General features: G+C 41.4%; 1 protein-coding gene across 1 annotated transcript; it reads right to left on the bottom strand.

The window, feature by feature from the left end:
• Positions 1 to 3,635: 3,635 nt before the first annotated feature.
• Positions 3,636 to 19,491, bottom strand: LOC307244865 (leukocyte elastase inhibitor-like). The gene is made up of 10 exons (XM_080020227.1): positions 19,311 to 19,491; positions 14,546 to 14,727; positions 10,544 to 10,690; positions 9,164 to 9,304; positions 8,763 to 8,880; positions 8,420 to 8,562; positions 5,147 to 5,224; positions 4,855 to 4,944; positions 4,521 to 4,701; positions 3,636 to 4,400 (listed from the first exon to the last, which is right to left on the bottom strand). Exons 2-10 carry the CDS (start codon positions 14,720 to 14,722, stop codon positions 4,174 to 4,176), a joined length of 1,302 nt encoding a protein of 433 aa, XP_079876353.1. The 5' UTR covers positions 14,723 to 14,727; positions 19,311 to 19,491; the 3' UTR covers positions 3,636 to 4,173.
• Between the last annotated feature and the right edge of the window lie 531 nt (positions 19,492 to 20,022).

Genomic DNA, 20,022 nt, shown 5'->3' with positions numbered 1-20,022 from the left:
ATGGAGAGATGACCAGGCTGGTGGTGCGAGGGAGAGGCTGTTGGAGAGAGTAATAGGAGTGGCCGACCTTACTCCACCTTAAGCACATACAGCGGGGCAAAAAAGTATTTAGTCAGCCACCAATTGTGCAAGTTCTCCCACTTAAAAAGATGAGAGAGGCCTGTTATTCCCATCATAGGTATACCCAACTATGAGAAACAAAATGAGAAAAGAAAATCACATTGTCTGATTTTTAAAGAATTTATTTGCAAATTATGGTGGAAAATAAGTTGGTTGCACTGGGGTCACTGAAAATATATCGTTTATTTTTGGTAGTATATTCAATTTCACTGCGGCTCTCCTACCAATTAGTGAGATGGGTAGGTTGTTCCATCGAATGAGGTCTTCAATGGATTTGAGCAACTGAGTGAAGTTAAGGGTAAACAAATATGACAGGTTGGTGGAGATATCAAAACAAAGATATATAATATTCCCCTTTGTGATGGTTGCAGCATTGCAGTCCCCCCCGACTGAGTGGTAACACCATGGTTTTAGTCCAAATTATTGAATAGTCTGAGACAGCTTAGAATTGAGATATAAGATTGAACACCTCCGGTAGGTATGATATTGGGTTCCGTACGTAAAACAAGATATCGTCTGCATACAAACTGATTTTGTGAACGGTGTTTCCTATTTATAGGCCTACGATAAAACTGTTTTACAGATGGCCGCCGCGAGGGGTTCAATAAACATGGCGAATAGTAAAGGGGAGAGTGGACATCCTTGTCTTGTGTCGGGTTGGAGAGTGAAACGCTGTGAAGAGAACCATTGGTGATGACAGAAGCAGATAGGGAGTTGTAGAGGATTTTGATCCATTGAATGAGTGACTCTCCAAAGCCATATTTGATGAGGATTCAAAAGAGATATGTCCAATTAACTCTATTAAATGCTCTTTTGGCACCTCAAGAGGTAATAACAGTATATAAGTTGTTCTCTTGAGATATGCTGATCAGACTGAATAAACAACGCACATTGCTGGATGAGTGTCTGCCTTTGACAAAGCCTGTTTGGTCTGGGTGAATTATAGATGGAATGACTTTTTCAATTCTATTAGTTCACGTTTTACTTATTCAGTGGTACCTCGACTTACGACTGTAATTCATTCTATAAGAACGGTTGTATGTTAAAACAGTCGTATGTCAAAGCAATTTTTCCCATATACACCACGCTCATATTTTTCTATGATTTCCTTCTTAGTTTCAATGGGAATCATTGCCTTTTTCTTTTTCCCCATCATCCTTCTTCTTAGGACTCATCATGAAGGGTGAAAATAAACAAAATACACAGCACAAACACAGTAAATGTGAAAAAAATATTGATAAGCCACGGACTACGTGCACACACGATGTAGGTCGCCCGCTGACTAACTGCTGACTGGCCGCCGACGCGCCAACTGCAAATTTGCACGCTCGTATCTTGGAGCAGTCGCTCACAAGTCCATACAAATTTTCGCGACTATTGCCGCTCGTATCTTGGATTAGTCGTAAGTAGATGCAGTCGTAAGTCGAGGTACCACTGTAATCTTAAGGTCACAATTAATAAGGCTTATGGGTCTATAACTGGAGGTGAGGGTTGAGTCCTTATTGGGTTTGAGCAAAACCGAAATGAGAGCAGTATTCATGTGTGGAGGCGTGGTGGGGGTTGACTTAATCTCTGTAACCATTCTGATGAATAATGGGGGTATAAATGGCCAGAAGTGTTTATAGAATTCCACTGGGTAGCTATCTGATCCAGGTGATTTATTGTTGGGCATAGAGAAGAGAGCTTTCCTGAGTTCTTCTAGAGTAAGTGGTTGATCTAAGGTGGTAGCCTGCACTGTTGAAAGTTTAGGAAAGTCAATATCATCAAGGTATGGTGAATGTTTGATATATTAGATGCATTTTCCGAATGAAAAAGCTTATTATAAAATAAATATGTTATTGATGTCTTGTGGGGAGTATGTTATCCTACCCTGTGGATCTTTGATGGTAATAAGTGTTTTTTCTCTATCGCGTTTCAATTGATTGGCAAGAAATTTACCTGATTTGTCATTGAATTCAAAATAATTTGCTCTTGTTTGTTGCATGAGGAATTGTGTCTTTTGATGGATGACTATCAAGTTGAGGTGGAATTGTCCGGATCTCATTTTGGATTTGCTCAGTGGATGAGTGGGCTTGTTGGGAAGTGCAACTCCTTAAGTCGTTGTTCGAGTTTATTTTGGCATTCTTGTCCATTTTTTTTCTTGTGAGTGCAGCATGAAATAATACGTCCTCTTAGAACTGCCTTAGCTGTTTCCCAGAGTAAGGATGGTGATACTTCTGGGGAGTCGTTCAGTTCAATGAAAGTCCATTCTCTGGAAAATAAATAGTTAAATTCTTTATCTGTCAAGGGTAAGGCGTTAAACCGCCACCTGCCGGGAGGGTTCCAGTTTGTTTCATTTATGAGGTTGAAACTAATCGGCCTGTGATCGGAAATTATAACAGGTTGGATTTTAGGATTTGCGATTTTGGACATTGCAGACTTACTTGTCCAGAAAAGGTTGATTCTAGAGAATCTTTGGTGGGGTAATGAATAATATGTGTATTCTCTAGAATGTGAGTTACTTGATTGCCAACAATCCCCAAGAGCAAGATCACTCATGTATTGTTTTATACTGTCAATACATGTCTATGTTTGAGAGCGGTCTTAACTTGGATCCAGTACTGTGTTGAAGTCTTCTCACAATATGATAACTGAGTCAGAGAATTCTAAGAGTTTTGAAAATATATTGTGAAAGAAATTTGGGTCATCCTCATTGGAGTCATAAATATTAGCTATGGTTAATTTAATGTTACCCAAAATTCCATTAATCATGATGTAATGCCCTTCTGGGTCTGATATTGTGGTTTTAATTTGATATGGGATACTTTTATTGATCAATATAGAAACACCTTTTTTTTTAGTTGTATGATGCAGAAAACAGGTGCTCGGGTGCAGTGAGGTGAGTTTCTTGCAGTAGAAAGAAGCTGGGGTTCATCCTGGTGAGGTGACTTATGATTTTTCCACGTTTAGCAGGTGAGCTCAAGCCCCTCATATTCCAACTAACAAATTGAATGGATGTCATTGAAGTTAGTGTATCGGCGTATTTTCAATAAAATTGAATATTGCCTGTCTAATCGGTTATTTCATTGTAAGGATCAAACAAGACATAGTAGTTTGGCGTATTATTCTTTTGGAAATTAAAATTTTTTAAATGTTAATTTATCTTCTACCACAAGATGGTGACATACCTGTATAAGCATTATGGATATTGATATAAAATACAAACAGCTGGTAGCCTAACCTCAAATCTCTGGGCTGTGGTATTGTTTTTTTTGCCATCTGCCAACCAATGTACATTGTAATACTACCTACATATTAACAATGCTCACTCAATATACATATAATCAATACAGATGGCCCTTTCTTATATAATACTTCAGATTTTTTTTTTAAATATATATATTCCATTAACCTCGGCTATGTCTAAAATCAATAATAATTTAATATTAGGGGATTATATATATATATATATATAATTATTTTTTCCCTCTCTCCCAAATATACAAAATATTTGAATTAAAACAGAAACATCAAAACAACATCCACACTATTTAATTCCAAGCATAATGGGATAAGGAAACTTGGAAATTGTGTTCAGACACAACTGTGTTTACTTACATTTTGTTATTTTCTCTCTAGAAAACCAAGTACAAAAACAGTAATATAAAGTAAAATATAGCCTCTATTCAAATGATTACCCGTAGCATTTCAGCATTAGAAAGCTCTGTCAGACTGACAAGAACATATTTTCTTATTCAATATTTTTGTCATATTCCTTAGTAACATGTTCTTTCAGGGTGCACTCATAGGATCTATATAATGTCGGCAGCATCTAGTGCCTTTAAGGCACAGTTAGTGGGATAGATAAAACCAAAGGTTGCAGCATGAGGGAAATCATGATTCAAAAAAGAGAAATCCATGACTAAACGTAAAGATAGAGCATGAACACAGTATATATTACTGAGTTTCTAAGGACCTCCACATAAACCACTAGATGACTGGGAGAGCTTCTCAAGGTGTAGTGAACTTAAGTATTCTTGACGTGTACATGGATGGACCTGAAGGCCAAGCTGCTCATTGCGGGGAGCAGTATCGGCCCGCGAAGAGAACACTCCCGCTGAGGTTGTGCCGAATGAAGAAGAGGAAAGGGTGGTCGGCGATGAAGGTGGCCGGTATCATGGCGCACTGCAGCATGAAGATGGCAGCGGTGGCAGCGGCAGCCTCCGTGCCCTCTTCGTTGACCTCCACGAAAGCCTTGTGGACCACCTTGGACAACACCAAGTCGTTGGCTTCAGACATACCTGTTAGGAGGGAAATGATCTATTCAGTGATCCATCTATTAACCTCATTCATGAATAAGCTCTTTGAGGACTGGTGCGTCATCTTTAGGATGCCTTTCATGGTCTAACCACGTGTCCTACCAGAGAAGTCGCTCTGTGCAATGTCAAAAGCGTCCACCATGCCCATACGGATCAGGACCTCTTTCAGGCTGTAGGTCTCCTCCATCTTGAATCGTGGCAGGCCCACCCTAACCTCCATCATGCGCATGTTGTCTGGTCTGGTCCACTCCACAAAGTTGTCATAAGTCAACTGCTTTTCCAGCTAAAGAGCAAACAATGTAAACAGTTGGTTCCTGTGTGTGTGTGTGTGTGTGTGTGTGTGTGTGTGTGTGTGTGTGTGTGTGTGTGTGTGTGTGTGTGTGTGTGTGTGTATGTGTGTGTGGTTATTACTTCAGTGAGTGGACAGCTGTCATACCTTCTCCAGTCCGGTGGTATCACCCTCCATCTCATTGGGCAGAAAGATGAGCATGCTGAGGTCCTTGCTTTCGTAGGGCAACTCTAGGATCTGACAGACACGGTATGTTGCACAGATTAAAGCGAATGTTGGACGGCTATAGCTTAAATTTGACATTTTACCTTGGCAAAGTTTTTTTCTTTTTAAACTGAAGTAATTAGATAATGAAGGGTTAGGTGGAGAACTGAATTGACCATTACCTAGAGAAACTGAATCATTGATGGTCTGAATAACAAAGTATGGGATCGATTACCTGGCAATTGGCCTCTGGGATGAAGGCGAGGGAGAATTTACTTTTCTGGTACATCATCCTCACTGGTTTAGTCTCATTCTGAAGTCAACAAAAAACAGAGCAGTGTATGGCATTAACTTCAATAAATGGAGCTCCAGCTGCTATAATATGTCATGTGGTGATAAAGTCCTTTATCGAGGTAAACCTTTAAGCCATGGCTACTCAATGCTCGCACAGATACTGAACGGAAAAAGATTTCTATAAGTTGAGGTGGAAAAGAAAATAAGTTTGATGCAAATACGAGTTAAAGATAATGTTCATCAATATGTACGGTATATACAAATAAATTCAATAGAAATACAAATATAATTCAAGATAGCAGCAAAACAGTTAAACAATAAGTGTTGTCTTTTATGAAACTGCTTCTGCTTATTGCACCACAATAGAGCTACTGACAGTGCAGGTGACAGGTCAAAATTCTTCCCATCTCTCATCATGAACTTCTGCACACTTTGATGTGGAAACCAGAAGCATGCTGCAACATTTCACCCCGGATTAAGCAAAGTCTGATTGCCATACCTAATAACTGAGAAACTTCGGAACTGCTCACACTTTTATGAGTACAAAAAAAGCATGATAGATGAAAAACTGAAGTTTCACAACACGGTGGCGCACTCAGGCATGACCGTGAGCCATTTGCTTTCTGATGCAACACTCCAGCATAAAAGGGTGTGTTTGTAGCTACAATGAAGTAACTCTTGTGTGTAACTTTTCATTCTCATATTTGTCATTGCAGTTTTATTTTTGTTGGACTCAGGGTTCATTCTGAAAGTAAAAAATGAAATTAAGAGATTTCAAGTACTTTTTTTGAAGCACAATTTTTTCATTTTCAAGGACTTCATGCCATTCATGCCTTCGTGATTTTTATTAATTAAAATATAATAATCTTGATGTCATTGTGTATTATTTATATTAGTACATGTATTATATACTGTATATAATGAATTACACCGATCAGCCACAATATTAAAACCACCACTAATAAGCACTAATATTGTGCAGCTCCCCCTTGTGCCGCCAAAACAGCTTTGACCTGTCGAGGCATGGACTCCACAAGACCTCCGAAGGTGTCCTGTGGTATCTGGCACTTTAAGTCCTATAATGGTGAGTTCAGACTATGTGATTTTAGCCTGATTTCCCACTCACCATCACGTTTTGGGAGATCGCAGAGCAAAACCCCAAATAGGAGGTAAATCACAGCGTGCTCTCGTGAGCGATGAGCGTGTGGTGTGAACTGCTCACAACGCGCTCCAACTGCTTGTCCAGCGCTCGCAAACGCTAGCGAAATATTAAGCAGGTTTAATATCTGGTTGTGTCGGGATCGACTCGGGAGTGATGCAACAAGCTACAGCCAATTAGAGCAGACATGGAATAGGAGGGGTGGGGGATTGGGGGTCGAGAAGCAGTGACGGGGAGACGGCACGGCACGGACCAGCAGCCAGAAACACACAACATACCAATTTTACTTTTCTTCTCTATGTTTGTCATATACATTTGTTATTTAAATTCTGCTTTTTTGTTTGTTTACGGTGATCAAGAATCTAATAAAATATAAATAATACTATCCCATGCATGGTATTGCATCATTTCCGGTGTCACTCCTCGTGTGTTTTCGTGACAAAACATAGTTTGGAGACCCGACAGACTCGTCAGGGATTCCTCCTCGTGAAAGATCTTATACACTGCGTTCCAAATTATTATGCAAATTGGATTTAAGTGTCCTAAACATTCAATTTTTTGTTTTTCAATTAAACTCAAGGATGGTATTGTCTCTCAGGGCTCCTTGGATCACTGAAATCAATCCCAGACACCTGTGATGATTAGTTTGCCATGTGAGCCCAATTAAAAGAAAACTACTTAAGAAGGATGTTCCACATTATTAAGCAGGCAACAGGTTTCAAGCAATATGGGAAAGAAAAAGGATCTCTCTGCTGCCGAAAAGCCTCAAATAGTGCAATGCCTTGTACAAGGTATGAAAACATTAGATATTTCACGAAAACTTAAGCATGGTCATCGTACTGTGAAGAGATTTGTGGCTGATTCAGAGCACAGACGGGTCGGTGCGGATAAAGGTGTAATGAGAAAGGTTTCTGCCAGGCAGATTCATGGGATTAAGAGAGCAGCTGCTAAAATGCTGTTTCAAAGCAGCAAACAGGTATTTGAAGCTGCTGGTGCCTCTGGAGTCCCACCAACCTCAAGGTGTAGGATCTTCCAGAGGCTGCAGTTGTGCATAAACCTACTATTTGGCCGCCCCTAACCAATGCTCACAAGCAGAAACGGTTGCAGTGGGCCCAGAAATACATGAAGACTCATTTTCAAACAGTCTTGTTTACTGATGAGTGCCGTGCAACCCTGGATGGTGCAGATGGATGGAGTAGTGGATGGTTGTTGGATGGCCACCATGTCCCAACAAGGCTGCCACGTCAGCAAGGAGGTGGCAGAGTCATGTTTTCGGCCGGGAAGAGAGATGGGGAGAGAACTGGTGGGCCCCTTTAGGGTCCCTGAAGGTGTGAAAATGACCTCGGTAAAGTCTAGAGAGTTTGTGACTGACCACTTTCTTCCATGGTACAAAAAGAAGAACCGTGCCTTCCGTAGAAAAATCATCTTCATGCCTGACAATGCACCATCTCATGCTGCAAAGAATACCTCTGCGTCATTGGCTGCTATGGGCATAAAAGGAGAGAAACTCATGGTGTGGCCCCCATCCTCCCCTGACCTCAACCCTATTGAGAACCTTTGGAGAGTCCTCAAGCAAAAGATCTATGAGGGTGGGAGGCAGTTTGCGTCAAACAGCAGCTCTGGGAGGCTGTTCTGACATCCTGCAAAGAAATTCAAGCAGAAACTCTCCAAAAACTCACAAGTTCAATGGATGCAAGAATTCTGAAGGTGATATCAAAGAAGGGTCCTATGTTAACATGTAACTTGGCCTGTTAAGATGTTTTTGATTGAAATAGCTTTTGATTTCAGTAAATATGACCTCCTAATGCTGCAAATTCAACAACTGACCATTTTCAGTTCTTTACAACATATAAAATGCTTTAAAACTCTGTTGTGCATAATAATTTGGAAGAGTGCATTTAGAGTATTTTATTTTTGAAAAAAATACTGTCATTATTGGGAGGTTTTTTGAATAACATTTAAATTATACCCTAACGGTTGATGACTTGAAAATTATACTGACTGTCATTTTTGTTTCCCATGACGACCATTTTGTCTCCATGCAGTGTTTCTTACCTTGTTGAGTCTAAACACAGCGTCGACAGTGTCGCTCTCCTTGAACTGCTTGTCCCAGTTGCCTTTGAAGTAGATGGCATTGACCAGCACCAGCCTGGTGAAGCTGTCCAAAATGCCTGGAGTGAGCAGGTCCTTGATTTTTTCTGGTGTAAACACAAGAAAATAAGCAACATTAGGGTTCTGTTCAGTACACAAAGAGCAGAGGAAAAACCCCTTCAGCTCTTCAACCCGTTGGAGTCTTTTTAAGCAGCTTTAACACCTCAACTCCAAGTCTAACTACGGGGGGGGGCTAAGCTTGGGGATCTTAATTTTTTTTCTGTGTACGTCTGTGAGTGTGCTTCACCTTGCGTCTGATTCTCAACCCATTTGTTAATCTGCACTCTGGCCGTCTCTGCGTTTTTTATGAAATCCACGGTCTCCAGCTCTGCCTTGTAGTGCTTCCTGGTTCCTCCCAAGAAGTCCTGGAATCATAAATCAGCATTGCTAAAATCCAAGCACACTAGGGTGAATCGGTATCTTTATTCAATCATTTCCTTTTAAACTATTGCCAATTCGCCAAGAATGGGAGAAAAAAATCACATCACATTTGGAAAGGTAATTTTGCTTTGGACACTGCCCCCCCGCTGACCCATCCTCACTGTGCGCAGCAGAGAGATTCCTGCTATGCCTGCCTTTGTGCGAGCGCTCCCACTACCCACGCGATACCCACAGCAGTGCAACAAACACGCTGCCAGACACACCCACCTCATCAAACTGGAAAGTCTGCTCTCCATAGAGCCTGTTGGCCAGGCTGAGGGAGTACAGCACTCCCGGCTTGTTCAGCTCACTCATCAGTTCTGAGAAGCCCAGGTGGACGTCACCCGGGGCTTTGTGGAGCTGCAGCGACTGTGGACGGGGTTAGTTTATTTAGACAGATTCGTTTATTTAACATTCACACAGACAGGCTGTTCGTCCGCTTTACACCACCACCATAACATGCAAAGTAAATATAGGCTGAAAGAAACTAGAACGGGCAAAACAAGAGTGAGATAGGAAAACAGTGTTGATATTAACAAGTCGTCCAAAAATATCTCCATGGAACCATTTGAAGGAGGAAAAAGTGAGGAATATGAGAGAAATGGTAAAGTTATTGTACTTTAGGTAAGGTCATAGCTTTTCCCCAATACATTTTGAATGTGTCTGGTGTTGTCAACGTTTGGAGAGCACAGAGTAGCATCCTGTTGCTCCTTATCAGAGAAAAAACTGTTGCAGGAAACCAAAACACTGATGAGGAAGAAAACACCAGCAGTAAATACTTTCAGCCTTGAACTTTTAAACGCCTATAAGCAGGGTTCATTCTGACATTACAATTACATTGCAATTAAATTCAAGGAATTTAAAGTACTTGTTCTAATTGTTCAATTTCAAGGACTTTGCGCAAAACAAATAAGCAATTTTCAATGTGATCGTTATTAATTAAAATATAATATAATCTTGTGGTGTAGGGATGGTGTGGTTTGAGCAGCTACACCTGTCCTGGGTCTAGTTAATTGGGGCCAGAATCAGTGTGGCTGTATACCTGTTGCTCGTTGATTGGTCCAACGAGCAACAGGTAAAAAGACACACACACACACACACACACACACACGAGAAGAGCACTTGTCATGACGTGCGGTCCATCTGCTCCTGAGCTTGTTCCACCGAGCCCACAGACACACATTCATCTCTAATTGTAATTGACTCATCTCTATTTCCAACCACGCTGGATTAAATTTACATTTCCCTGGCATAGTCATGTCATAAAATAAATTCTGGAACAATTGTATTAGGTTTTCATATGAATCACAAAACCAGGTGGAATATCACAGGTTTTCAATTATCGCAAGGGGAGGTTCGAGGACATTTCAAGCACTTTTGCACAAAGGGGCTATTTTCAAGGTATTCCAGTAGTTCAGTTTCTGAGGATGAAAGTCAAGCACCTCATGGTCCTGGTAGGAACCCTGTATAACACTCCACCTTACACCCATACACCTTGGACCCTTCACCTGTGACACCACTCACACACACACTAGTTAGTAGCAAGAAGTATACAAGTGTGGGGAAGTCATAGAGTTTCATAAATGTTTTATGATTTTTTGTTGTTACCGCCTTCTTCTTCTGCAGAAACAATGGTAGCTGGCTGGTCTGGACCTGCTGCTGCTGCTGCTGCTGCTGCCGCCGCCGCTGCTGCTGCTGCTGCTGCTGCTCAGCTTCTCCCTGCTTCGGCTTCTCTGCTTCTAAGAAGCAGAGAACCTAGAGGTGGAGTTGGCAGCACGTCTCATCATGGGGATCACTTATACAGTTAACAGGCTCAGAGTTGTAGATGTAAAAAATGTAGTGAGTTGGATGGCTTTCTGGTTTTGCATACTGGTTTTATTGTATATGACCACATTTTTCCAGTTAGATTTATTAGGGTCACTTTCTTTCTATTTTTCGAGGTTATTTTTGAGGTGATATATTTTGTTGTTTATCAATGACTTTAGTGTATATTATAATATTTTATTGGGTACAGTCAACTGTTTTAATTATATATTGCCACTTTTGCCCTTGTATTTATTTAGTCCATTGCTTTATTATTATTTAAACTTTTTCTGATGCTGCAATTTCCCTCCAGGGAAATATGAATAATGAATCTAAGTTAAAAAAAAAAAATATATATATATATATATACATATATATATATATATATATATATATATATATATATATATATATATATATACACACATACACACACACACACACACACACACACACACACACACACACACACACACACACACAGTGGGGCAAAAAAGTATTTAGTCAGCCACCAATTGTGCAAGTTCTCCCACTTAAAAAGATGAGAGAGGCCTGTTATTTTCATCATAGGTTCACCTCAACTATGAGAGACAAAATGAGAAAAAAAAATCCAGAAGATCACATTGTCTGATTTTTAAAGAATTTATTTGCAAATTATGGTGGAAAATAAGTATTTGGTCAATAACAAAAGTTCATCTCAATACTTTGTTATATACCCTTTTTTTGCAATGACAGAGGTCAAATGTTTTCTGTAAGTCTTCACAAGGTTTTCACACACTGTTGCTGGTATTTTGGCCCATTCCTCCATGCAGATCTCCTCTAGAGCAGTGATGTTTTGGGGCTGTCGCTGGGCAACACAGACTTTCAACTCCCTCCAAATATTTTCTATGGGGTTGAGATCTGGAGACTGGCTAGGCCACTCCAGGACCTTGAAATGCTTCTTACGAAGCCACTCCTTCGTTGCCCGGGCGGTGTGTTTGGGATCATGGTCATGCTGAAAGACCCAGCCACGTTTCATCTTCAATGCCCTTGCTGATGGAAGGAGGTTTTCACTCAAAATCTCACGATACATGGCCCCATTCATTCTTTCCTTTACACGGATCAGTCGGCCTGGTCCCTTTGCAGAAAAACAGCCCCAAAGCATGATGTTTCCACCCCCATGCTTCACAGTAGGTATGGTGTCCTTTGGATGCCATTCAGTTTTCTTTCTCCTCCAAACACGACCAGTTGAGTTTTTACCAAAAAGTTCTATTTTGGTTTCATCTGACCAGATGACATTCTCCCAATCCTCTTCTGGATCATCCAAATGCTCTCTAGCAAACTTCAGATGGGCCTGGACATGTACTGGCTTAAGCAGGGGGACACGTCTGGCACTGCAGGATTTGAGTCCCTGGCGGCGTAGTGTGTTACTGATGGTAGCCTTTGTTACTTTGGTCCCAGCTCTCTGCAGGTCATTCACTAGGTCCCCCCGTGTGGTTCTGGGATGTTTGCTCACCCTTCTTGTGATCATTTTGACCCCACGGGGTGAGATCTTGCATGGAGCCCCAGATCGAGGGAGATTATCAGTGGTCTTGTATGTCTTCCATTTTCTAATAATTGCTCCCACAGTTGATTTCTTCACAACAAGCTGCTTACCTATTGCAGATTTAATCTTCCCAGCCTGGTGCAGGTCTACAATTTTGTTTCTGGTGTCCTTTGACAGCTCTTTGGTCTTGGCCATAGTGGAGTTTGGAGTGTGACTGTTTGAGGTTGTGGACAGGTGTCTTTTATACTGATAAGGAGTTCAAACAGGTTTCATTAATACAGGTAACGAGTTGAGGACAGAGGAGTCTCTTAAAGAAAAAGTAATAGGTCTGTGAAAAGCCAGAAATCTTGCTTCTTTGTAGGTGACCAAATACTTATTTTACTGAGGAATTTACCAATTAATTCATTAAAAATCCTACAATGTGATTTCCTGGATTCTTTCACCCCATTCTATCTCTCATAGTCAAAGTGTACCTATGATGAAAATTACAGGCCTCTCTCATCTTTTTAAGTGGGAGAACTTGCACAATTGGTGGCTGACTAAATACTTTTTTGCCCCACTATATATATATATATATATATATATATATATATATATATATATATATATATATATATATATATATATATATATATATATATATAAAAATAAAGAACTGACATGTGTCCCCTAAACGTTGGCTTACAGTACAGGTTAAGGATCTAACAGTGAGCTTTGGCAAAGCGCTGACTGGGAGCAGAGCCTCTAACAAGAGAATTCTCACAGAAACCCTGCCTCATCGCCAACACTCCCATTTTGTCCACATTTCCACAGACTCATGTATCTACACTCCTTTTATCAGATACTGTGAAAGATGAGTAGCACACGGTTCTGGAAACCTGCAAAGAACAGGCCTTTGTATGCTACGGTGCAATGCCATGGTTCTGAAAATGTGAACATTTAATGGGCAGTGGGTGAAGACTTAGTGTATATAGTGTAAACTAATTAGCATTTGTGTGAGGAATTCTTCGGTTGATTGTGGTACAGACTGATGCAATATTCTAGTCGGTAAACAGTTCTACAACCCAGCAGAGACCAGACCTTTTCAACAGTGGGCCGTTGGGTTGGGGTCAAAGCAAAATTAAGGATCGAGCTTCAGTGTCAATGGGGATATAAAAAAAAGGTAAATGAGATAAAAACGCAAGAGTCAAACAAGGCATTTACCTACAGCAGTGGTTCCCAACCTTTTATGATTCACAGTCCACTTAAAAACTTGAAAGTGTTAACACCCTTCATCCAACCAAAATGTTTTTGTTTGTTTGTTTTTTCTAAATAAATTTAAATAAAAACACAATTAAATTAAAAAATATATTATTATGAATATGTAATATATAAATATTATAATTAAATACAAAACAAATCAACAAATACATACTTTACAAATATTCTTTTTATAAAAGACAATATTGGCTGCCTATTTACAGTACCCCCTGGACCACGGGTTGAAAATCACTGTTCTACAGCATACTGTAAACTGAGTGTTGATATAGTGAATTGAGTGCTTTACCATTTCCCACAGTGAGCGTTTATTACCTTCTACGCATACACTGTGTCGCTATGGTAACACAACAGAACATTGCTCCCCTATGAAAAAAAGTGTTGAGAGTTGCGTCAGAGAACAGAACACCATGAAGCCATTCATGCTGATGGTGGAGAACGCAACCCGTGCAAGTCGCACAGTCAGAGTTTGCTGTTACACGTACAGTCATCTTTCCTGCCGTGCCAACTCTCACCTTCCCGAGACTTCCACTTCTAGAGATGAATTTGTCTTGAAGAAAAGTGATCCAGAACCGACAACATCAGTACGTTTTACTTTAAGCCATCATAACGGCACAATAAGTATACATTCTGGGTTGGGTGCACAAATTCCATGTTATGTGAATCTCTGGCTCAAAACGTTCAATCTGAGCCAAATACACACCTCCTGAGAGGGCAAGACAACACATCGCCATGCATAACCAGAAAATTTTGCAAGACCTCCAACAAGCGTGTTTCAACACACTGCGAAACAGTTACATTCTCAAACACCCAAAAGGGTGGCACCACAGAGGTTTTTCCTGGTCTTTGTTCACTTCTCTTTAAGGCTGGGCTGGTCATGACATTTTAGCTCCCAATCCGATCGTCACCCAATAACCGAATCGATCTGCATTATCATCTCATCTCGGGGGGGTTCCTGATTATGAAATAACCAGCCCAGCCCTATTTCTCATATGTAGAAATGGAAAAAAATCGGTTGCATTTACCTCCGACATCTGAGTGGCAGTGTTGCCCCTGGCCCCTAAAAGAACCATGGCCAGGGCCGAGGAGATGCTGAGAGGAGAGCAGAAGACATTGCCAGTCGTGCTCTCTCCAATTAACTCCTTGAACAAATCCAGGCAGAAAGTGGTGTTGGCCTCAGACAGCGGGGATGGTGATGCCATTTTATCTGACAGAGAAGGTACGAGATACACAGTTAGTCGTGTTAGACACACACGCACACTATTGCTGGGCTTTTTGTCATTACAATATCGGTTACATGTTAAAATATAGTTACTGATTGATTGATTTTTGGTTATTGTCATTTTTGGTTATTGTAATATTGCAATATAGTCAAATGCTGTCTGATGTGGCTAAATCTAGCCACTGGGGTGCACAAGCCAGTGTATCATCGGTGCCAGTCCCAAGCCCGGATGAATAGAGGGTTGCAGAAATCTGATTTCCATATTGGATCGGTCAAGGCCCGGGTTAACAACAACCACCACTGGTGCCGTTAGCCAACAGGGTGCCAGTGGAAATTGTGCTACTGTCGGCCGAAGAAGAAGAAGAGGGGAAGGCGTGTCCGGAGACAGCAGGAGAGGAAGAAGGGTAGGAGAGTAGAGTTGAGTGTAGGAACTTTGAACGTTGGCACTAGGAAGGGTAAAGAGAGAGAGCTGGCTGACACGATGGAGAGAAGGAAGGTCCATGTACTATGTGTACAAGAGACCAGGTGGAAGGCGAATAAGGCCAGGAGTATCAGAGCCCCGCATAAACTGTTCCACCAAGGAGTGGATGGCAGGAGAAATGGGGTAGGGATAGTCTTGGGGGAAGAATATGTCAAGAGTTGGTGGTGAGGAGAGTGCTGGACAGAGTGATGACAATTAATGTGGTCAGTGCATATGCTCCCCAAGTTGGGTGTGAGATGGAAGAGGAAGAAGAATTCTTTAGTGAGTTGGATTTCGTGGTGGAGAGCGTCCCCAAGGGAGAGAGAGTGGTCGTTGGAGCAGATCTCAATGGGCATGTTGGCGAATGGATAAGAGACATAGGTGATGGGTAGGTATGGTCTCAAGGAGAGGAATGTGGAAGGACAGATGGTGGTGGATCTCCCCAAAAGGAATGAATTGGCTGCTGTGAATATGTATTTCAAGAAGAGGGAGGAACACAGGGTGACATACAAGAGTGGAGGAAGGTGCACACAGGTGGACTACATCGTATGCCGGAGGTGCAAGAGATTAGTGATTGCAAAGTGGTCGTAGGGGAGTGTGTTGCTAGGCAGCATCGGCTGGTGGTCTGAAGAATGACTCTGGAGGCCAAGAAGAGGAACATAGTGAAAGAAAGATGAAAGCCAAAGATAAAGTGGTAGAAGTTGAAAAAGGAGGAGTGTTGCATGCAATTTAGGGAAGAGGTAAGGCAGGCAATAGGTGGGAATGAACGGTTACCAGATGACTGGGAAACAACTGCAGAAGTGGTGAGGGAGACGGCCAAGAAGGTACTCAGTGTATCGTGCGGAAGGAGGAAGGAAGACAAGGACTTTTGGTGGTGGAATGACAGGAGAGCAGAGAACAGAAGAGGTTGGTGAAGAAGAATCAGAGAGATGAAGAAAGTAGACAGGAGTACAAGCTGATGCGGGACAAGGCAAAGAGAGAAATGGCAAAGGCAAAGGAAAAGGCATACGACGAGTTGTATGAGAGGTTGGACAGTAAGGAAGGAGAAAAGGACTTGTACCGATTGGCAAGACAAAGGGACCAAGCTGTACAACCGGTTAGGGTGATAAAGAGGAATGATGGGAATGTGCTGACTAGTGAGGAGAGTGTGTTGAGAAGGTGGAAGGAGTACTTTAAGGAGTTGATGAATGAAGAAAATGAGAGGAGAGAAGAGTGGATGATGTGGGGATAGTGGATCAAGAAGTGCAGCAAATTAGCAAGGAGTAGGTGAGAACAGCCTTAAAGAAGATGAAGAGTGGAAAGGCAGTTGGCCCAGATGACATACCTGGGGAAGCATGGAAATGTTTAGGTGAGATGGCAGTGGTGTTCCTAACAAGACTGTTTAACACCATCCTGGAAAGGGAGAGGATGCCGGAGGAGTGGAGAAGAAGTGTACTGGTACCCATCTTCAAGAATAAGGGAGACGTACAGAGCTGTGGTAACTAAAGGGGAATAAAGTGGCTCAGCCATAGCATGAAGCTATGGGAAAGGGTAGTGGAGGCTAGGTTAAGAGGAGAGGTGGGGATCAGCGAGCAGCAGTATGGTTTCATGCCAGGAAAGAGTACCCCAGATGCAATGTTTGCTTTAAGAATGCTGATGGAAAAGTTCAGGGAAGGCCAGTGGGAGTTGCACTGAGTCTTTGTGCATTTAGAGAAAGCATATGATGCAGAGGGAGGAAGTGTAGTATTGCATGAAGAAGTCGGGGTTGGCAGAGAAGTACGTAAGAGTGGTACAGGATATGTATGAGGGCAGTCAGACATTAGTAAGGTGTGCAGTAGGCGTGACAAAGGCATTCAAAGTGGAGGTGGGATTGCATCAAGGATCAGCTCTGAGCTCTTTCTTGTTTTGCAATGGAGATGGACAGGTTAACAGATTAAATCAGGCAGGAATCTCCATGGACTGTGATGTTTGCGGATGGCATTGTGATCTGTAGCGAGAGTAGGGAGCAGGTTGAGGAGAGCCTGGAGAAGTGGAGGCATGCATTAGAGAGAAGAGGAATGAAAGTCAGTAGGTGTAAGACAGAATACATGTGCCTGAATGGGGGGGGGGGGCAGCGAAAAGCTGAGAATGCAAGTAGTGGAGGTAAAGAAGGTGGATGAGTTCAAGTACTTAGGGTCAACCATCCAAAACAGTGGAGAGTGCGGGAGAGAGGTGAAGATTAGAGTACAGGCAGGGTGGAGTGGGTGGAGAAGAGTGTCCGGAGTGATCTGTGACAGAAGGGTTCCAGCAAGAGTGAAGGGGAAGTTCTACAGGACGGTAGTGATACCAGCTATGTTGTACGGTTTAGAGGCGGTGGCACTAACAAAAAGGCAGGTGGCTGAACTGGAGGTGGCAGAGTTGAGGATGTTGAGGTTTTCATTGGGAGTGAGAAGGATGGACAGGATAAAGAATGAATACATTAGAGGGACAGCTCAGGTTGGGCAATTTGGTGAAAAAGTGAGAGAGGCGAGATTGAGATGGTTTGGACACATGTGTAGGAGAGATGAGAGTTACATTGGGAGAAGGAGGCTGAGGATGGAGCTGTGACAACCCATAACGAGAGCAGCCGAAAGAAGAAGAAGTCAAATGCTGTCTTTCCCTGGTTGTAGTAGCTGCTCTTATCAGAGTCTCTTCTGAAAACACCAATAGTAGCAATAACAACTTATTGGACTTGAAACCAAGAACTTGATTTTAGATACGGAAAATTTATTTTAGACGTACCAGAGATGCACCAAAGAATGCATCACACATAATGGAAGAGTGGAAATGGTAACATCATACAAATATTTGGGTACTATTTTTGATGACCACCTTAAATTTGATGTGAACACTGAAGCTATTGTGAAGCAGGGACAACAGAGAATTATTATTCTCCAAAAACTAAATTCCCTTTCTGTCAGTCCTGTCATCCTCGGTCGTTTTTATCAATCTTTTGTGAGAGTCGCCGGAGTTTTTATTTTGAAATCTGCTGGTTTCACAGCCTCACAGTAAAAGACAGAAACAGCGATGTTGAAATCTGTTCTAGGATCACCGGAGTAAAACAAAGAGATCAGAATTCATTTCGCAAACAACAAATCCTCCAGAAAGCAGCACGTATTTTGGCTTCTTCTGGACTATTCTCGGGGGCGAGGATATCGCCTCGTCAAGGTAAAAAAAACGATTCTGGGATGAGGAGAAATAATTGTTAACAAAGAGTCAAACAAGGTTTCTTTGATTCCTTCCTTGCGCTGCACCTTTTATGCATTCGATGTATTCTATCATTTAACTTTATGCATTCGATGTCCTTTTATAATGTGTTTCTTTACACTGTGTCTTGATGATTTTGATGTCTTGAGTAAAGCACTTTGATTTGGCTTCTTGTTGAAATGTGCTATACAAATAAATTTGTCTTGCCCTGCAAGAGAATTTTCTCTGTTGCCATCAGGGCGTTGTTATGTTGTTTATTTGCTCATAAAACTAACCGCTATTCTAAATTTTTATTTCCCTATGCAATTTGACTGCTTAATGCTTTGTAGGTTATTGGGGGTTTTTTTTACCACTGTCATTGTTGGAGAGTGTTTCATCTGATTCTTTTATTGTGTTCATAAAGTTTGTTTGTTTGTTTGTATGTTGCTGTGTATTGGTATACGACAAGATGCTCCAAACAAATTGCTCCTAGTGGGATTCATGAAGTTGTTTGTATTGTAATAGTCATCCCCCAAATAATGTCAAACGACCAAATTTCAATATTTGTGAAAAATATCATTGTTAATATGACTATTATAATTATGATGATTGTTTTTCATTTTGTCAATATCGCCAACAGCCCCAACGCACACAGACGCGCACACGCACACACGCACACGCACTCCTAAACTAAAAAAAAAAAAAAAAAGTAAACAGAAATTTTAAGCACTGCTGTTATAAACTATAGATACAGATAAATGAAGATAACAAAAAAAATACAGTAAATATAAAAAAAAAATAACATTGCTGTTAAGCTGGATAGACGGACGGACAGACAGAAAACACAATACACTGAACTTACAATGTTTATCTTGTCGTGTAATGATAATCATGGTGGTTTAAAAAAAAAGAAGCCTTTACTTACCGGTGTGGCTGGCGTGGTCGGCAGGCGAAGAGCAGTGGGAGAGTCACAGACACATTCTCTTTATATCGTGTCCACTGTTGTTGAATCCGGGTGGCGGGGGGCACGCCCGGCACGCCCAACCTGGCAAAGTGCACTTCCGCATTCTCCTGCGCTGGTCCACGGCGAGCCACGGCTCTCCGGCTCCGGGGGCCACCGAGACGCAGACAAAATGGCGGACGTCCGCGGTCGAAAGGAAGTTGCTGTCGCGTCAAAAGCGGAAGTTCGCTTAATAAGATAAGTTATCTTATTTTATCTTAATTTATCTTACACAGATGAAATATATATATATATAATTTTTAATAAATATAGATTTATTAGAGATTTATTTATAATAGATTTATTAGAAATATATTTTAAAAGTGAATTGACTCTTATAAATGGGGGAATATAAAGTTCATTCAATAAGTCTTTAAAAAGTCACCAATTGATTTAAATGTTTTATGTAGGTCATCCAGTGCCGAAGTGAATGGGCGCTGGAAGACCCTGTGAGCGACTGATGAAAGACAGAGACCCTAAGCACTTTTATTGCATCCTCTGCTGTCAAACTAAATGAACCCAGCTATTATGTTTGAATAAACAGACATATTTTATAAATGACTGTAGTGTGTTACCCAGGTTTACACTTCAGAACATCAGCAAGGAACACATAGCAGTTAGTCAATTATGGGGGGGG

This window comes from Zeus faber, assembly GCF_960531495.2.
Source record: "Zeus faber genome assembly, chromosome: 19".
In the NCBI taxonomy this organism is placed as follows: Eukaryota; Metazoa; Chordata; class Actinopteri; order Zeiformes; family Zeidae; genus Zeus; species Zeus faber.
The sequence above is the reverse complement of the archived record's forward strand: the minus strand, read 5'-3'. Positions and strand labels throughout refer to the sequence as shown.

What these genes read in the sequence shown, in the direction of transcription:
- LOC307244865 (XM_080020227.1), bottom strand. Translation starts at nt 14,722, where the DNA reads ATGGCATCACCATCCCCGCTGTCTGAGGCCAACACCACTTTCTGCCTG. An exon ending in CTGTGTTTAGACTCAACAAG is followed by an intron (nt 5,225 to 8,419) that starts GTAAGAAACACT and finishes TGTTGACTTCAG; the next exon opens with AATGAGACTAAACCAGTGAG. An exon ending in ATACCACCGGACTGGAGAAG is followed by an intron (nt 4,702 to 4,854) that starts GTATGACAGCTG and finishes TTTGCTCTTTAG; the next exon opens with CTGGAAAAGCAGTTGACTTA.